The sequence below is a fragment of the Pongo abelii genome, chromosome 20 (assembly GCF_028885655.2).
Source record: "Pongo abelii isolate AG06213 chromosome 20, NHGRI_mPonAbe1-v2.0_pri, whole genome shotgun sequence".
NCBI lineage: Eukaryota > Metazoa > Chordata > Mammalia > Primates > Hominidae > Pongo > Pongo abelii.
Window position 1 is genome coordinate 50,052,697 of NC_072005.2, and position 19,149 is coordinate 50,071,845.

A 19,149-nucleotide genomic window follows, 5' to 3' on the forward strand; every position below is an offset into this window, starting at 1 on the left:
CAGATCACGCCATTGCACTCCAGCCTGGGTAACGAGCAAAACTCCATCTCAAAAAATTAAAAAAAAAAAACAGATCCTTTGAAAACCAGAGGTGTATGGGCAGGGAACATAGCATGACAGCAGCAGAGCTTCTGTTGCTATGGATCCAGTTAGAACAAAGACCTGGTTTGGATGCCAATTCAGAGTTATATACCATGGTGTTGATAAAAAGAGTCAAACTCTATAAAATATAAAGAGATTTATTCTGAGCCAAATATAAGTGACCAAGGCCCATGACAAGGCCATAAAAGGCCCTGAGAACATGTGCCCAAAGTGGTTGGGTTATAGCTTGGTTTTATACATTTTAGGGGGACAGAAGTTACAAGCAGACATCAATCAATACAGGTATACATTGATTTGGTCTGGAAAGGCGGGACAACTCAAAGTTGGCCATGGAGGTGCTTCCAGGTCATAGGTGGGTTCAAAGATTTTCTCACTGGCAGTTGGTTGAAAGAGTTATCTAAAGGCCTGGAATCAATAGAAAGGAGTGTCTGGATTATGATAAGGGGTTGTGGAGACCAAGGTTTTCATTATGCAAATGAAGCCTCCATGGTAAATGGTAAATGTCTCTTATCAGTTGAAAACAGTGCCAGACTCTTTAGTTAATTCTCTCCTAGAGAGAGACCTGGGAAAGGAAGAGGAATGTAGACTTTACAAAACGAATATACTAAGCATGCTAGATTCTAATGAGATTGCTCTGATTTGACAATATTAAAGGTTTTCTTAATAAATTCACTTCCAATCTTATCTTTAATGTCTGTAGTACTCTTGTGCACTGAATATTATTTTTTTCATTAAACAGTTTTCTGTAGATCCTGAGGAAAAGATACAAAAAAATTTTGAAAAACTCAAAAGGCAGTTTCCTGCTGATGAACATCTGTGGGATAACTGATTTTAATGGATTTATAGTGCATAGACTATAGTCCCTAGTTAATCAAGCACTAATATAGACATTGTGATGGTATTTTGTAGACATTCAGCCCATAATCAATTGCCTTTGAGTAGGGATATTATGCTAAATAAGGGTAGGCCTGATCAATCACTTGAAGATCCTTTAGAATAGAGCTGAAGCTTCTCTGAATGAAAAAAATATTGCATCTGCTGGTGGCATCTTCCTCTCATGGGTTAGAGTTCCATCTTCACCTTTCTGGTGGCCAGCCATATGCATTTTGGAATTGCTCAGTGATATGGTTTGGCTCTGTGTCCCCACCCAAATCTCATGTTGAATTGTGATCCTGAGTGTTGGAGGTGGGGCCTGGTGGGAGGTGATTGGATCATGGGGGCTGTTTCTAATGATTTAGCATCATCCCCCTAGTGCTGTCTTTTGATGGAATTCTGATGAGATCTACTTGTTTTAAAAGTGTGTAGCACCTCCTCCTGCTCTCATTCTCTCTTGCTCTGCCATGGTAAGACATGCTTGCTTCCCTTTCGCTTTCCATCTTGATTGTAAATTTCCTAAGGCCTCCTAGCCACGCTTCCTGTACAGCCTGTAGAACTGTGAGTCGATTAAACCTCTTTTCTTCATAAATTACCCAGTATCAGGTAGTTCTTTTTTTTTTTTTTTTTTTTGAGATGGAGTCTTGCTTTGTCACCCAGGCTAGAATGCAGTGGCGCAATCTCGGCTCACTGCAACTTCTGCCTCCCAGGTTCGAGCTATTCTCCTGCCTCAGCCTCCCGAGTAGCTGGGATTACAGATGTGTGCCACCATGTCCAGCTAATTTTTGTATTCTTAGTAGAAACGGGGTTTCACTATGTTGGACAGGCTGGTCTCGAACTCCTGACCTCAGGCAATCCACCTGCCTTGACCTCCCAAAGTGCTGGGATTACAGGTGTGAGCCACCACACCCGGCCAGGTAGCTCTTTATAGCAGTGTGAGAACAGACTAATAGACTTAGCCAGTTCCACAGTGCCAAAGGAGAGTTCCTTGCAATAACTGCTTGTATATGTCATACCGATTCTGTTTCTCTGATTGAATGCTGACCAAAAGACATTTTGCCCCACAAGAACTTCTAAAGGAAGAACACCCTAAGGATGAGTTTTCTAAATTGATTGTGTTTTCTAGAATTGGATTTCTACTCTTACTAAATTTAAGAGCACTACTGACTTTATTTCCAGTGCAACATAGGGAACTGGTTGTCAAAGGCATTGTGTGATAATATGCCAAATATCATATTGAATAATCCTAATCAAATGTCTATTGGAATGATTCTGGTGACCATGAATTTGTTAGTTTAGGACACAGTAGACAAACTTATCAGTATAGTAGTATTTCCTGGATGCTCCTAGTTGGGCTTCAGAAATTAGGAAAGAAGGCCAGGCGCAGTGGCTCACGCCTGTAATCCCAGCACTTTGGGAGGCTGAGTAGGGTGGATCACCAGGTCAGGAGATCAAGACCATCCTGGCTAACATGGTGAAATCACGTCTTTACTAAAAATACAAAAAAATTAGCCGGGTGTGGTGGCACCCGCCTGTAGTCCCAGCGACTTGGGTGGCTGAGGCAGGAGAATGGCATGAACCTGGGAGGCAGAGTTTGCAGTGAGCCGAGATTATGCCACTGCACTCCAGCCTGGGTGACAGAGCAAGACTCCATCTCAAAAAAAAAAAAAAAAAAAAAAAAGAAGGAAAGAAAAAGATGAGAAAGATGAAGTCAACCACTATGCAGGGCTTAACTTTGCCTTGTTGATCTTGGTATTCGTAGTAAATAAATTGATGGGAAATCTATGATACTGTCACTGGGTTTGTATTGGCAGAAGAGTTCTATTGCAGGGGAAGAGAACTCTAACTGCAACCACCTAACATAGTCACAGCCCTCAAATCAATTCCAAGACATGTCCAGTTTACAAATCCACATTCATTTACATAAAGGGGAGGCCAATGTTAGATGAGTATGGGCCCTGATACATTTCAGAGTTCTCCACAGGAAACCATGGCCATAAACCTGTGACTAAGTACATGAAAGGAGAAATAATCACTCTTTTGGGCAATGACTGAATCCTTATTGTCAAATGGCACATTGATACCATGATCAGACATGGTGAGGAGAAAGTAGGAACTACACTAGGCATATTAGTAAGACAAATGCATGACAGAAAGAAAGAATAAATCCTATAAATATTCATCGGACTTCCACTTTGGTGAAATTTCCACAGGTTCAGTGATGTGGGACTATTGAGATGTCCCTTCTAAGGTATAGGACAAGTAGCATATGGTACTTCCTACAACCAAACAAAGTGTCACAATGTCTAGTGGCCCTCCTTGGTTACTGGATGCTACTTATTCCTCATTGAGATATGCTACTCTGCCTTTTTTGTCTGACCCAAAAACATTTTGCCTCGACTAAGATACAATAAGGCTGTGTAATGTGTCCTATCTGCCATGTAAGTTTCTCTACACCAGGACACTATGGACCAGGAGATCCAAAAGTAATTGAAATATCAGTGACAGAGAGTGACGTTAGGAGCCATTGGCTGGTCACTTTTGATGAATCAAACCACAAATGGATAGGATTTTGTAGCAAAGCCCAGTCATCCTCCACATATACTTACTCTTTTTCTTTTTGGTAGAGGCAGGGCCTTGCTTTGTTGCCCAGGCTGGTCTTGAACTCCTGGAATCAAGAGATCCTCATTCTTCAGCCTCACAAAGCAATGAGTACAGATATGAGCCACCACCCCCAGCCTACTTACTCTTCTTTGGAAAAGCAGCCTATGATTTTGCTAGTCTTAGCAGAGACAGAGCCCTTAACCATGACCTACTAAATTAGCATGTGTGCCAAGCTTTCCATCATGAATTGGGTGTTGTTGGCCCTTCCTTGCCTTTAAATTGTATGTTCACATTGGTATTCCATTTGTAAGTGGTATATATATGATTGGGTTGGAGCAGGCTCTGAAGCCACAGATAAGTGTATCTAAGGCCCATGACCCCTACTCCTACTACGTTACCTTCAGAATGAGTGAACATGAAGACAAGTCCTATGAATTATTGTGTCACAGCAGCAAAAAGAAATGAAGTGATTAAAAGTAAACAAGGCCTAAAGGACCATATGTGCATTATAGGTGTCCTGGGTAGACAGAAAGAAAGCCAAGAGAGATTATTTACAGAAATATAAGCTGAAAACTTCTCAAATGTGAAAAACACATCATTCTGTAAATCCAAGAAGCTCAATGCATTTCAAGTAAGATAAACCCAAAGGGACCCAACTGAGACATATTATTAAAAAATTGTTGGAAACCAAAGACAAACGAAAAATTTGACAGCAGCAAGTCTAAAGTGACTTGTCATGTACAAAGAAATCTTTAATGAAGATGTCAGCAGATTTCTCTGCAAACATCTGAAACTAGATGACATATTCTTTGCTAAAAACACATACACACACATATACACACACACATGTCTATTGAGAATTCGACATTCAGCCAAACTGTCCTTCAAACTTGAAAGATAAATCTATGTGAATGGGTAGACAATATGTATAGACATAATATATGACACAGTTGTACAAAGTGGGGAGAGAGAGAAGCTGTGAATGAGTAGTGTTTTTGCAGGTGATTGAAGTTAAGCTAGTAACCGTGGAAAACAGTTTGCTACAACTTTAGAATGTTACACGTAGAATGTTACATGTAAGTCCATGAATCAGAAATGTTACATGTTTCTAACTACAATTACTAATGAAACATACACAAAGGGAAATGAGAAGAGATTCAAAATGTACCACTACAGAAAAAGAACTCAACATCAAGGAAGGCAGTAATGGAGGATATGAGGCAAAAAAAGCCAGAAGACATATAGAAACAAATAAAATGGTAAGACCCCTATGAATAATTGATTTACCATAAATGAATTAAACATATAGAAACAAATAAAATGGTAAGAACTTCCCTATGAATAATTGATTTACCATAAATGAATTAAACATATAGAAACAAATAAAATGGTAAGACCTTCCCCATGCATAATTGATTTACCATAAATGAATTAAACACCCTAACCAAAAGATGTAGTTTGGTAAAATGATTGAAAAAACAGTATCCAAGTGTATGCTCTGCACAACGGATTTGCTTTAGATGTAATAACATGCATAGACTTAAAGTGAAAGGATGGGAAAGTTTTTCCGTATCAATAGTAACAAAAAGACAGAAAGGGTGGCAGCAAAGTGTGGCAGAGACAAAGAAAAACTATACAATGCTAAAGGGTGATTCCACCAAGAAGATATAACAATTATAAACATATGTGCACCACACATCAGAGCTCCAAATTATATGAAGCAAATACAGAATTAAAGAGAGAAACAGGCAGCTACCCAGTAATACAGTTGACCCTTGAACCACATGGATTTGAACTTCACAGGTCCAATTATATGTGGATTTTTTTTTAGTGAAACACACATTGAAAATACAATATTCACAGGATGTGAAACCCTCATATATGGAGGGCCAACTTTTTGTATGCACGGGTTCCATAAACTTGAGTATGTGTGGATTTTGGTATATACAGGGTTCCTGGAAACAATCGCCCCTGTAAACTGAGGGACAACTGTAGTAGGACACTTCATACCTCACTTTCTTTTTTAAAATTTGTACTTTTATTTTAGATACAGTGGGTATATGTGCAGGTTTGTTACATGGGTATATTGCACCAAGATAGTGAGCATAGTATCCAATAGGTAGTTTTTCAACACATGCCCCACACCCTACTTCCCCCCTCTACTAGTTCACAGTGACTATTGTTCACATGTTTATGTCCATGTGTGCTCAATGTTTAGCTCCCACTTATAAGTGAGAACATGCAGTGTTTGGTTTTCTGTTCCTATGTTAATTCACTTAGGATTATGTCCTCCAGCTCCATCCACGTTACTGCAAAGGACATGATTTCAATTCTTTTTTTATGGTTGCATAGCATTCCATGGTGCTTAACATACAAGTGCATGTGTCTTTTGGTATAATAATCTATTTTTCTTTGGGTATATATCCAGTAATAGGATTGCTGGGTTGAATTGTAGTTCCATTTTAAGTTCTTTGAGAAATCTCCAGACTGCTTTTTACAGTGGCTGAACTAATTTACATTCCTATCAACAGTGTATAAGCATTCCCTGTTCTCTACAGCCTTGCCAGCTGTTATTTTTTGACTTGTTTAATAGCCATTCTGACTGCTGTGAGATGGTGTCTCATTGTGGTTTTGATTTGCAGTTGTCTAAAATGGTTAGAGATGATGAGCGTCTTTTCATATGTTTGTTGGCTGTGAGTATTTCTTCTTTTGGGAACTGTCTGTTCACGTCCTTTGCCTATTTTTTAATGGTGTTATTTGGTTTTTGCTTGTTGATTTGTTTCAGTTCCTTATAGATTCTGGATATTAGACCTTTGTTGGATGCATAGTTTGTGAATATCTTCTCCATGCTGTAGACTGTCTGTTACAGTTTCTTATGCTGTGCAGAAGCTCTTTAGTTTAATTAGTTCCAGTTGTCAACTTTTACTTTTCTTGTAACTGCTTTTGGGGACTTAGCCAAAAATTCTTTGCCAATGCTGATGTCAAGAAGGGTATTTTCTGTTTTTTTCTTGTAGGATTTTTGTAGTTTGGGGTCTTATACTTAAATCTTGAATCCATCTTGTGTTAATTTTTGTGTATAGTGAAAGGTAAGGGTCTAGTTTCATTCTTCTGCATATGGCTAGCCAGTTATCCCAGCACCATTTATTGAATAGAGAGTCCTTTCCCTTTTGCTTGTTTTTGTTGCCTTTGTCAAAGATCAGATAGTTGTAGGTGTGTGGCTTTATTTCTGAGTTTTCTATTTTGTTTCATTGGTTTATATGTCTGTATTTGTGCCAGTACCATACTGTTCTGGTTACGGTAGCCTTACAGTAGTCAGAAGTTTGGTAGTGTGATCCTCTAGCTTTGTTCTTTTTGGTGAGGATTGCTTTGGTTATTCAGGCTCTTTTTTTTTGGTTCCATATGAATTTTATGAGACTGATGTGCTGCCTACTCCACTAAGGAGTCAACTCCATATGAATTTTAGAATAGTTTTTTATAATTCTGTGAGGAATGACATTGCATACCTCACTTTCAAACAGATAAGAAGACCAGACAGAAGATAATAATGAAATAAAGGACTAGAAAAACTGTACATACCAAATGGACCTAAAAGACATATACAGAATACCTCATATAACACCAAAAGAATACACATTTTCTTATTTATACATGAAACACTCTCCAGGATAGTCCATATATTATGCCATAAAACTAAAGTTGACAAGTGAGAACTAATTAAACTAAATTTATTAAGTCTCTAATAAATTTAAAACTTTAGTACCATAGGAAATATTTTTTTCTAATTATAACCTAGCCAAAAAAACCTGGAAATCAATAGCAGCATGAAAAGTGGAAAATTCACAAGTATGTGGAAATGAAACAACACATTCTTAAATAATCTACATGTCAGACTAAATTAAAAGTAAAATTAGAAATATCTGGTGAGAGCTGAAAATAAAAGCAATGTGTCAAAATTCGTGGGATGAGAAAAAAAGCAGTAATAGGTGTGAAATTTGTACCTGTAAATGCTTATATTAAAAAAGAAGAAATATCTCAAATTCACAACCCTATTTTACATTAATGAACTACAAAAAAGAATCTGAATAAGAAAGCTAGTGGAAGGAGGGAAATAATAAACATTAAAGCAATGATACATAGAGAATAGAAAAACCAAGAAAATCAACACAACCAAGAGTTGGTTATTTTCATTAGAAAATTATGAAAACTTCAGTGAGATTGAATAAAAAATGAAGTCAGAAGGCTCAAGAAACTAAATCAGAAACAAGAGGGGACATTATTACCAATTTTTACAGAAATAAAGATGATTGTAATAGAATACTATATACAATTGTATGCCAAGAATTTGTTTAACTAGATGAAACAGACAAATTCCTTAAAGCATACACCTTACCAAATCTGAATTATGAAGACAAAAAAATCTGAGTAGACCTCTAACTAGTAAGGAGATTGAATCAGTAATCCAAAACCTCCCAATGTAGAAAAGCCCAGGACCAGAAGGCTTCACTGGCAAATGCTTCAACATATTTAAGGAACATTTAACACCATAGCTACTCAACCTCTTCCCAAAAATGCAAGAAGAGAGAACACATCTTTGATCCTTCTGTAAGGTCAGTATTACCCTGATGCCAAACCAGAAAAAGACGTTTCAATAAAATTATATACCAATATCTCTTATGAATACTGATGCAAGGATCCACCAGCAAAATACCAGCAAGATCCAGCAGCATATTAAAAGGATTACACTTAATGACCAAACTGTTTTATTCCTGGAAGGCAAATATAATTATGGTTCAACATACAAATATCAATGTAATACACCACATGAGCAGATTGGAAAGTATAAATCACATCATGCCAGTGAATGCAGAACATTCAGTTTCACAAAATTCAGCACCTAGCACCTTTTCATGATTGAAATACCAAATAACTAAAAGGAGAATAAACTACTCCAACAAAATAAAGGCTATATATGGAAATTCTCAGAGCAGATTGTCATACTCAATGGTGAAAGACTGAAAGCTTTTCTTCTAATATCAGGAACACAATGAGTTTTCTCCACTTTTCCCACATTTAGTCAATGTAGTATTGGAAGTTCTATGCAGAACAATTAGATAGAAAAAGAAAATAAAGCTATTAAAATCGGAAACAGAGGTAAAATTGTGTCTATATGCTAATGACATGTTCTTATATATAAAAATTCTAAAGAATTCACAAGAAAAAAAAACTCTTAGAGCTAGCAAAGTCAAAAAGTTGCAGGAAGAATATCTACATAGAAGAAGCAGTTGTATTTCTACACAAAAACAATCTGAAAAGGAAAACAGTTCCCTTTGCAATAGCATTAAAAACAAATTACTTAGGAACTGTTTTAACCAATGACAAGAAACACTTGGACACTGAATTTTGCAACACCTTACTAAAGAAAATTAAAGAAGGCACCCCAGGCACGGTGGCTTATGCCTGTAATCCCAGCACTTTGGGAGGCTCAGGCAGGCGGATCACTTGAGGCCAGGAGTTTGGGATCAGCCTGGCCAACATGATGAAACCCCTGTCTTCACTAAAAATAAAAAAATAGGCCAGGCATGGTGGTACATGCCTGTAATCCCAGCTACTCGGGAGGCTGAGGCAGGAGAATCGCTTGAACTCAGGAGGCGGAGGTTGCAGTGAGCCAAGATTGTGCCACTGCACTCCAGCTTGGGCGACAGAGTGAGACTCTGTCTCAACAACAACAACAACAAAAATTAAAGAAGGCACAAATAAATGGAGATATATCCATTATTAATGGATTGGGCCACTTGATATTGCAAGGCTGTCAATACCTATATCTATAGATTCAATGCAATCCTTAATCACAGTAACATTTTTCTCAGAAATGGAAAAATCCACCTAAGATTCATGTGAAATATCAAGGGACACTCTCTCCCATGGTCATATTTTAGACCTCGTCATTTTCTAACAAATATTCCTCCATAATAATTTGCAGCACTACTCTCCAACAACTTTGACTTGTATTATTTCCACCTCGGTCCCACCAGCATGCTAGCATTAGTAATATTAGAACCTCGCCAATACCTACAGTCCACTGAAACGATCACCTTTTTATTCTTTTAACTCCTCGTGTACTCACAGCCTGCCAAGTACATCTCTTGTCAGGAGAGGACAGCTCACTTCTCCTAATGTCTCACTTCCCAAAATTGTGTCCCATGAAAATTTCTAGCTAGATGAAGGCAGAGAAAGAAAATATTTAATTTCTTAGGCTTTATGGAAGCGACAGGAATGGCAATAGGGGTTTGGAATGGATACTGCACGCACCAGTCAACAGGGTGTGTCCTGAATAAGCAGTGGGTAAAGGACATTTACTGAAATGCTATCTCCAACTCCACTTCAGGAAGGCTTGCTGCAGAGTTAGAGTAATATAGTCTAAATGCTCTGTTTGAGTCGCGGGCCCTTTGTCTCAGACGGGCGAGTCCGGGGAATTCTGGGAAGTGGAGTCCAGACGCTCTGTGGAGGCTCGAGCACTTCCGGTCCCCAACTGTGACGTTGCTATTTCATTTACCATAGTAGTTTGAGTCATTTCCACATCTTGCGAGTCCTTCCGAACGAGTCTCCTTTGCTTGGGACTCGCAACCACCCAATGATCGATTCAGGAGAAAAGAAGTCTGGGCGGAGAACAAAGGTTTGGAGGGGCGCGGGCGGGGATTGCGGTTCCCGTCAGCTGAGCCTTCTGGCCTCGGGAGGTTCTGCTAGCACCTCAGGGAGTGGGATTGGCGCGGCCCTGTGTGCCCTGCTTTGACCTCGCTTAGTCCGCTTCCCTCCACCCTACGTGTGCGGCCCCTTTCAGTGTGGTGTGGAGTGTCACTTAATGTCCGTTTATCTTCCATTGCTGGTTTTTTTGTTTGTTTGTTTTGCAACGGGACTTTTCGGACCATCCTAATGGAATCGTTTTGGGACCTGAAAGAGGTAACACAAATGAGAGCCTTAAAAGCAGTCCCTGTCACTCGGTGACTGGTGGTCTCTTGTTAATTTCCCACGAAGCCTGTCAGGTCCTCCGGTAGGGTCAGAGCTCCAGCTGCAGGGGCCCCGGCCCTTCTCCCTGATCCCTGCAGGACGCTGGATGATCCCTGACGCCTTCTGCCCTCTTTTTAGGAAAGCGAGGGGAGCATTTAACTTTTATGGGGTACGGCAAAACTGTCAGGATGTTTCACAACTTTCTTTTTCCCCACCCCGACCTTTCTAAAAGAGCCGCAGGAAGGGACTTCTTGGCTACTGAGGGCAAAGCTCTACGTGAGTGATCCTTGGCTTTTTTCTTTGACAGTGATGCTTACCTCAACCGAGAGTGTGTAGGATTTGTCCCTTGGGCAAGGGTGTCGCTAATAATTAAGCCTTAATTGGTAACTTTATTCCAAGTACTTTATACCCCCAAATACACGATCTCCACAGTGGCACTGTGGAGAGGTACTGCTTTTTTAATTTCAAAGATGGGTGTGAGACACAGGTGGAGCAGCGGTTGAAACCTAGGCAGTCCAGGTCAGAGCCTGAGTTGATCATCTCTTGAATGCAATTCTCACTGAGGCAAGAGGTACTAGCTGGGAACAGGTGGAGAACGTAAGTTAGGACTTGATTGAAGGCACCTTGCGGCAAGGCTCAGAGGCTTGGACTTCTATAGGAGTTTTTGTTTGTTTGCTTTTTGCTTTTTTTTTTTCTTTTCTTAAACTTATCTACTATTTTCTTTCTCTCTCTCTCTCTTTCTCTCTTTTTTTTTTTTTTTTTTTTTTGTTGTTGTTTGACAGAGTTTCGCTCTTGTTGCTCAGGCTGGAGTGCAGTGGTGCAATCTTGGCTCACTGTAACCTCCGCCTCCCGGGTTCAAGTGATTCTCCTGCCTCAGTCTCATTTTCGTCAAAGGGCCCGCCACTCAAACAGAGCATTTGGACTATATCACTCTAACTCTGCAGCAAGCTTTCCTGAAGTGGAGTTAGAGATAGCATCTCAGTAAATGTCCTTTACCCGCTACTTATTCAGGACACACCCTGTTGACTGGTGTGTGCAGTCTCCATTCCAAACCCCTATTGCCTAATCAGTCATTGTCAGGACACAAACAGAATAAGTAGGAAATCTATAAGCTGACCTATGTCTCTCAAGATCCAGAACAACTTTACACTTGTCCCTTGTGCCAATGCAATGCTGCTGTCTCCCAATAGTCCTTGGCCATAAGATCGAGGTGACATCTGCTTGATGTTGTAGGAGGCAGTGACCTTCAAGGACGTGGCTGTGGTCTTCACTGAGGAGGAGCTGGGGCTGCTGGACCCTGCCCAGAGGAAGCTGTACCAAGATGTGATGCTTGAGAACTTCAGGAACCTGCTCTCAGTGGGTGAGGACGGGCACCCTCTGTAATGGAATGTCAGGCCCCAGGAGTGGTTTTTTAATCCTAGGGTTTTCAAGTTTGAGTGTGCAGTGAGAACCTACATTTCCAGTAAATTTTGCCTAGCTATTAGGTTGGTGCAAAAGTAATTGTGGTTTTTGTCATTGGAAGTAATGGTACACTGCAATTACGTTTGCACCAACATGATATTACCTTGAACATGTTGGGATTAAGCATGTGACTTTGCCTGTTCACAGGGCATCAACCATTCCATGGGGATACTTTCCACTTCCTAAGGGAAGAAAAGTTTTGGGTGATGGAGACAACAAGCCAAAGAGAAGGGAATTCTGGTAAGAACCAAGCAATTGTGTGTCCCTGCATGTGATTCCTGTCTGTTTTACTTCTGTCCATGCCCATTTCCAGCATTTTGGGGTAAATGGCCAAACCTGTTTCCTGGATTATTACAGCCTTCTCCCTGCTGATGCCCCTGCTCCCACCCTTCCCACCCTGCCATCCGTTCTCACGGTAGCCAAAGTGATCCTTAGGAAACGGAAGTCACATTGCCATTCCTCAGCTCAAAGCCTTTCTGGCTTCTTGTTTTTATTAGTGTTACAACCTCTTTAAGTGGCTTTTGTAGACCCTGTGATTTGCCCTTCAGCCCACACTGTCTGACTGCATCTCCTGTCCTCTCCCCCTTGCTCCATCTTTTCCAGGCACGTTGTCCTCCCTGCTGTTTCTCTATCCTGCCAAGGACATCGTATTGCCTATTGTGGCCAGTGACGTAAAACTCAGCAGATTGAACAAGAAACGCTTATCTTTCTCTTCTGTAGGCCTGAAGTCTGACACATCTCACTGGGCAAAAATCAAGCGGTCTTAGGGCTTTGTTCTTTTCTGGATGTTCATGGGGAGAAGACTTCATTTTGGTTTACCAGTCTCTAGTCACTGTCTACACTCCTTGGCTCTTGTTTCCCTTCCTCCATCTTCAAAGGCAGCTACGTTGCATCCCTGACCATTCTTCTATAGTAATGGTCCCTCTGTCACTCTTCTTATGCCTTCCTCTTTCACCTTTCAGGTCCCTTGTGATAGTATTCATCACTCCTGGGTGATTCAGGATGACCCTCCCACTTTCTGCTTAGCTGGCTAGTGACCTCAATGGCATCTGTAGCCTTAATCTCCCTTGCTCTGGAATGTAACATGTTCATAGGTTCTGAGGATTGGATATAGACATCTTTCAGGAATGATTATTTTCTCTACTATAAAAGCTTCTGCCTCCGAGCCCTCACTTGCTCTTCTCTCTGATTGGAATACACTGTCCCCACAAAACTTACTGACCCCTCTTTTAGTTTGTGCAGCTCTCTGCTCAGTTTTAATATCATGGGAGAGGTCGTCTCTAAGCACCTTATTGAAAATACTATCCTATCTTTACTCTTCTTGGCCTGCCTGTGTTGTGTCTCATGTATTTTTGTCTACTGATAGGTCACCTCTCCCCTTTGCAATGTAATCTCTTGAAGGCATTTATCTGTTTCTTTATGACTGCATCTTCAGCACCTAGAATACTCCTGGTACATGGCAGGTGTCTATAAATATTTGGTATTCTTATGAATGAATTAATGGATGAGAGGACTTGACTGTCTGTAAGAATCATGGAGATAGCTAATAAGTGACAGACATACCAGAGTGAATGTTATCTAGTCATGCCTTGTAGGGGTTTGATTCCAGGACCCCCTTGTGGATACCAAAAGCCAAGGATGCTCAAGTCCCTTCTACATGTAAAGTATTTGTGTATATCCTACACACACCCTTTCATATACTTTAAGTCATGTCTAGATTAGGTATAACACCAAATGCAATGCCTACCCATCGCTTTATTCACATGGATTCAATGTATAGGACTCAATGTGAGAAATTCAAGTTTTGCTTTGTGGAACTCTGTGGAATTTTTTTTTTCCAAATACTTCTGATGCACTGTTGGTTGAATCCATGTATGCTGAACCACAGATATGGAGGCTGACTATATGTTGCAGGACAGTTGTTTTTTTTTTTTTTTTTTTTTTTGTCTGTGCATGGCTGCTTATCCAATTTTGACTTTCTTAGGTTCTCTTGACATGGTTGGTTTTCTGTGTGTGCAGTTGACCCACATCCCATGGAAACTTTCAAGCATGGTTTTCATGACCACACTGAGAAACATGGCTTCCCTGGGGCTTACCCTTGAGCTTTCCTTAAGGACCATGTTTATGTCTGTGAGAAATTCTTTGTATCTGTGAGCTGAATGTTGCTTATATTTCCACATCTTTTTCTTAAAAAAAGTGGTGTCTATTTCTGCGTCTTTATACAAATTTAATTGTCAAAAATATGAAGGAATATAGATTTTACAGAAATCTTTCTTTATATTTATAGAGATATAGCGTTGTATTTTCATCTGGTGAACTTTATGACCTGAAAGGAATTGGGAAACTGCTCTCAAAATAGAAACCTCCCAAAGGATACACCCTCTTCTCTTTAAAGACTTATTTATAAGTGACAGCATATTAAATATATCCGTGTACTACTGTGTACTGAAAGGTACATACTTACCAATTAATATTTTCCAAGATTCTTTCCATTGGAAAAACTTGGAAGTTATCTTTCCATTGGAAAAATTTACCTAATTCAGGACTTGGTAATACCCTGACAAAGTTCTAAGCATTTTGTGAGCATGAGCCATAATAAGAAACACATCTTTCAATGTAACCTGGACAAACATTTTTCATGTGTGTAGATGTGTGTGAGTGGCTTTAGGAAGCAATTCATGTAATGACACTTTTCCTGCTTGTCATACTGCTGCAAAAATTCATTCTAGTTCTTTTTTTGTAAATGTTTATTGCAGATTTTAACTTTATTTCAGCTCATTGGGGCATAGTCTTGAGTATAAAAAGTTATAAAGCCTGTTTACGTAATAGACTTTCTTTTCATTCCACATGATTCTTAACAACTTTGATTGTCTGATCAGGAGCATCCCCCTTTGTGAACCTCTGGAAGGATAGCCTTTCAGATTCCCCTCAGAACTACAGTTGTCTGTCCCTGTACTCTTTCAGATAACCAAGTTACTATCCATATCAAAACAGAAAAATAGGATTAAGTATTTTTATACATGTGTAAAGTTATTGTGTGGGAATAGTTTGAATGTATAGATATTAAACACTGAGGTGTTTGGTGTTTAGCACTGTGAAGAGTTCAACCAACTACGAAGTTTAGTGGGACATTTTACAGAGGACTGCTCTTACTTTACATCAAGTGAAAATTTGGCAGCTTTTCAAAACTATCTTCATGTTTAGTAATTTGCTAGAAAGACTCTTAGAATTCACTGAATGCTTTTATCCTCACAGTTACTGATTCTTACAGGGAAAACATGCATATTATAGTTAACAAAGAGAGAAACCAAATAAGACAGAGTCCAGGGAAGTTCCAAATCCTTATTTTCTATTGCATTCTCCCAGTGGAGTGGGGTATGTTACATCATCAGGATTAGCATGTGACTTAGACGCAGATAACTCCCAATCAGGGAAACTTACCTGAGTGCTGGGATCCAGAGTAATTACTGGGGCTCCATTTCATAGCCATGATTGGTTGGTTGATTCCCATGTGGTTATTTAGTCTCGTGGTTCACTGATTCCCTGTGAGGTAAAGCCCCTCCATGAATCACACTGATGTTCTTTCTGATGTGAGGAGTACCACCCCCCATGCCCCAAAGGAGTGGCCAGTCACAACCCTAAATAATATTGTTTCACTATCCAGAGTTACCCAGGTTTTACCCTCAAGCAAAGAGACTCTCCTCAGGCATGACACTTCAAGATCCTAGAGATTACCTCTCAGATGCTGACGACAACGTCCTGACCTCTTTCAAGTTAGGTTAACTTCTTTGTAAGGATGTATAACAGATAAATATACAAACTATTTATTCTGTTATTGCTTCTCATTAAAGTTCCTTTGGATTCATATTTCACTACGCATGTAGTATTTTAGCTTTATAATTTCCCACACAAAATTTTAGACTGACTAAAAAATTCACTAGAAATAGCAACAAGTGAAATATATATATTAAATAAGTATTTTATTTCTATCCAGAATTTTACATATGAGACTTGGCATGGTTCTAAATTGGTCTAATGCAAACCAGAAACCAGGGTGCACTTGGAAAACAGAAAAATGAACGTTCATTAAAGTTAAATCCCACATCCTAAGTTGTGAAGTCTTGAAAACACTGAACAAAGACTTCACTTGTCCACATGTCTTATTTGGTGTTTTTGTTTGTTTGTTTCTGGTTTTTTTTTGAGACGGAGTCTCACTCTGTTGCCCAGGCTGGAGTGCAATGGCCTGATCTTGGCTCACTGCAACCTCTGCCTCCCAGATTTAAGCGATTCTCCTGCCTCAGCCTCCTGAGTAGTTGGGATTACAGGTGCGTGCCACCACACCCGGCAAATTTTTGTGTTTTTAGTAGAGATGGGGCCTCACCATGTTGGCCAGGATTGTCTCGAACTCCTGACCTCATGATCCACCCGCCTTGGCCTCCCAAAGTGCTGGGATTACAGGCGTGAGCCACCGTGCCTGGCCTACTTGTCCACATGTCTTAATTCTGTGTCCTTATAGGAGGCAAGATCCAAACTGAGATGGAGACTGTTCCAGAAGCAGGAACACGTGAAGAATTTTCCTGCAAGCAAATTTGGGAACAAATTGCAAGTGACTTAATCAGGTCTCAAGATTCCACCATAAGTAACTCTCAGTTATTTGAACAAGATGACAGCCCCTCCCACATTAAAGCAAGACTATCTACAGTTGACACAAGAGAAAAACCTTTCCAGGGTGAAAAGTGTAAACAGTCCTTCAGTGATTTTTCCATCTTTGATCTTCCTCAGCAGTTATATTCAGGAGAGAAGTCTCATACCTGTGATGAGTGTGGAAAAAGCTTCTGTTACATCTCAGCCCTTCATATTCATCAGAGGGTCCACATGGGAGTGAAATGCTATAAGTGTGATGTATGTGGTAAGGAATTTAGTCAGAGCTCACGTCTGCAAACTCATCAAAGAGTCCACACTGGAGAGAAACCATTCAAATGTGAGCAGTGTGGGAAAGGCTTCAGATGTAGATCAGCACTTAAAGTTCATTGCAAATTACACATGAGAGAGAAACCTTATAATTGTGAGAAATGTGGGAAGGCTTTCATGCACAATTTCCAGCTTCAGAAACATCAGAGAATTCATACTGGGGAGAAGCCATTCAAATGCGAAATATGTGGTAAGAGTTTCTGTCTTAGGTCAAGTCTTAATAGGCATTGCATGGTCCACACAGCAGAGAAACTGTACAAATCTGAAGAGTATGGAAGAGGTTTCGTTGATAGGCTAGATTTGCATAAGCATCAGATGATTCATATGGGACAGAAACCATATAATTGTAAAGAATGTGGGAAGAGCTTCAAATGGTCCTCATATCTTTTGGTCCATCAACGAGTCCACACTGGAGAAAAGCCATACAAATGTGAGGAGTGTGGGAAGGGCTACATTAGTAAGTCAGGTCTTGACTTCCACCATAGAACCCACACGGGAGAGAGATCTTATAACTGTGATAACTGTGGGAAGAGCTTTAGACATGCTTCTAGTATTTTGAATCATAAGAAACTCCACTGCCGAAGAAAACCATTGAAATGTGAAGACTGTGGAAAGAGGCTTGTATGCCGGTCATACTGTAAAGACCAACAAAGAGACCACAGTGGAGAAAACCCATCCAAATGTGAGGACTGTGGGAAGCGCTACAAGAGGCGCTTGAATCTGGATATAATTTTATCATTATTTTTAAATGACATATAAGTTATACATATTTATGGAGTGTGAAATTTGATACATGTATATAATGTGTGCTGATTAAATCAGTTTAATTTCACCTGAAACATGATTTGTGTTGGAAAAAATTGAAAATCTGTTTTTTGGATTTGAAAACAAGTTACCATTGAGTATAGTCACCTTTAGTGCTATAGAACATTAGAAGTGAAGTAGTGAGGAGTTTTTGTTTGTTTGTTTGTTTGTTTGTTTTGAGACGGAGTCTCACTCTATCGCCCAGGCTGGAGTGCAGTGGCGCGATCTTGGCTCACTGCAAGCTCCGTTTCCTGGGTTCAGGCCATTCTCCTGCCTCAGCCTCCTGAGTAGCTGGGACTACAGGCACCCACCACCATGCCCAGCTAATTTTTTGTATTTCTTAGTAGAGACGGGGTTTCACTGTGTTAGCCAGGATAGTCTCGATCTCTTGACCTTGTGATCCGCCCACCTCGGCTTCCCAAAGTGCTGAGTAGTGCAGAGTTTTGAATAAAGTTACAGGATCAAGGGCCAGGGTGCCAGAGAGAAGAAAAGAGAGGGAGAGAGAGATTTTTCTTGGGACTGCAACCTGAACAAATTTAGTCCAGGGGAGGGGTGCAGTCCATCCCACTGCTTGCCAGGTTGATCAGGCCTGCAAAGTCAACCTTTTCGATTCATCCTGCATGGATGTCTATTCAGGTGACTCGGATCAGTAAGACAGGGAAACTTTCCACCCATTCCTCTTGGATGTCTATTCAGGCAACACAAGTCAGTAAGGATTAGGAAAGGAGAGGCAAAGCACCCTGAGTAAGAAAAAAGATAGGAAGAGGAAAAGAGAGAAAGAAAAAAGGGAGGGGATTGACTGGGCATTTTGGCTCATGCCTGTAGTCCCAGCACTTTGAGAGGCCAAAGTGGGCAGATTGCTTGAGTCTAGGAGTTCAAGACCAGCATGGGCAACATGAGGAACCCTGTCTCTAAAAAAATACAAAAATTAGCCGGGCATGGTGGCACGTGCCTATAGTATCAGCTACTTAGGAGGTTGAGGAAGGAGGATCATTTGAGCCTGGGAGGCAGAGGTTGCAGTGAGCTAAGATCACATCACTGCACTCCACCTGGGTGACAGAGTGAGACCCTGTCTCAAAAGAAAAAAAAAAAAAGAAAATCATTGGCTGATAGGGTGATGTGGCCCCAATCCCTGTTGGACTGAACAAAGGAGGACGAATGCGGGAATAAAGATAAAGACAAAAGAGTATATTGGGAAGAAGGGGTCAGGAGGCTCCTTGCTTCTAGTGAACAAGGGCCCTGAGCTTCTAGCTCCCTTTGTATTTATTGAGCAAAGGAGATAGAGAGAAGGAGGTGGTTGTCAGTCAGCTGCTTGACTCGGTGCAGGCC

At 40.3% G+C, this 19,149-nt stretch overlaps 1 protein-coding gene across 1 annotated transcript; it reads left to right on the forward strand.

Moving 5' to 3' along the window:
* Nucleotides 1–10,107: 10,107 nt before the first annotated feature.
* Nucleotides 10,108–17,855, forward strand: LOC103888628 (zinc finger protein 222). Its single transcript, XM_009232729.3, has 4 exons — nucleotides 10,108–10,252; nucleotides 11,818–11,944; nucleotides 12,193–12,285; nucleotides 16,562–17,855. Exons 1-4 carry the CDS (start codon nucleotides 10,211–10,213, stop codon nucleotides 17,773–17,775), a joined length of 1,476 nt encoding a protein of 491 aa, XP_009231004.3. The 5' UTR covers nucleotides 10,108–10,210; the 3' UTR covers nucleotides 17,776–17,855.
* The last annotated feature ends 1,294 nt before the right edge of the window (nucleotides 17,856–19,149 follow it).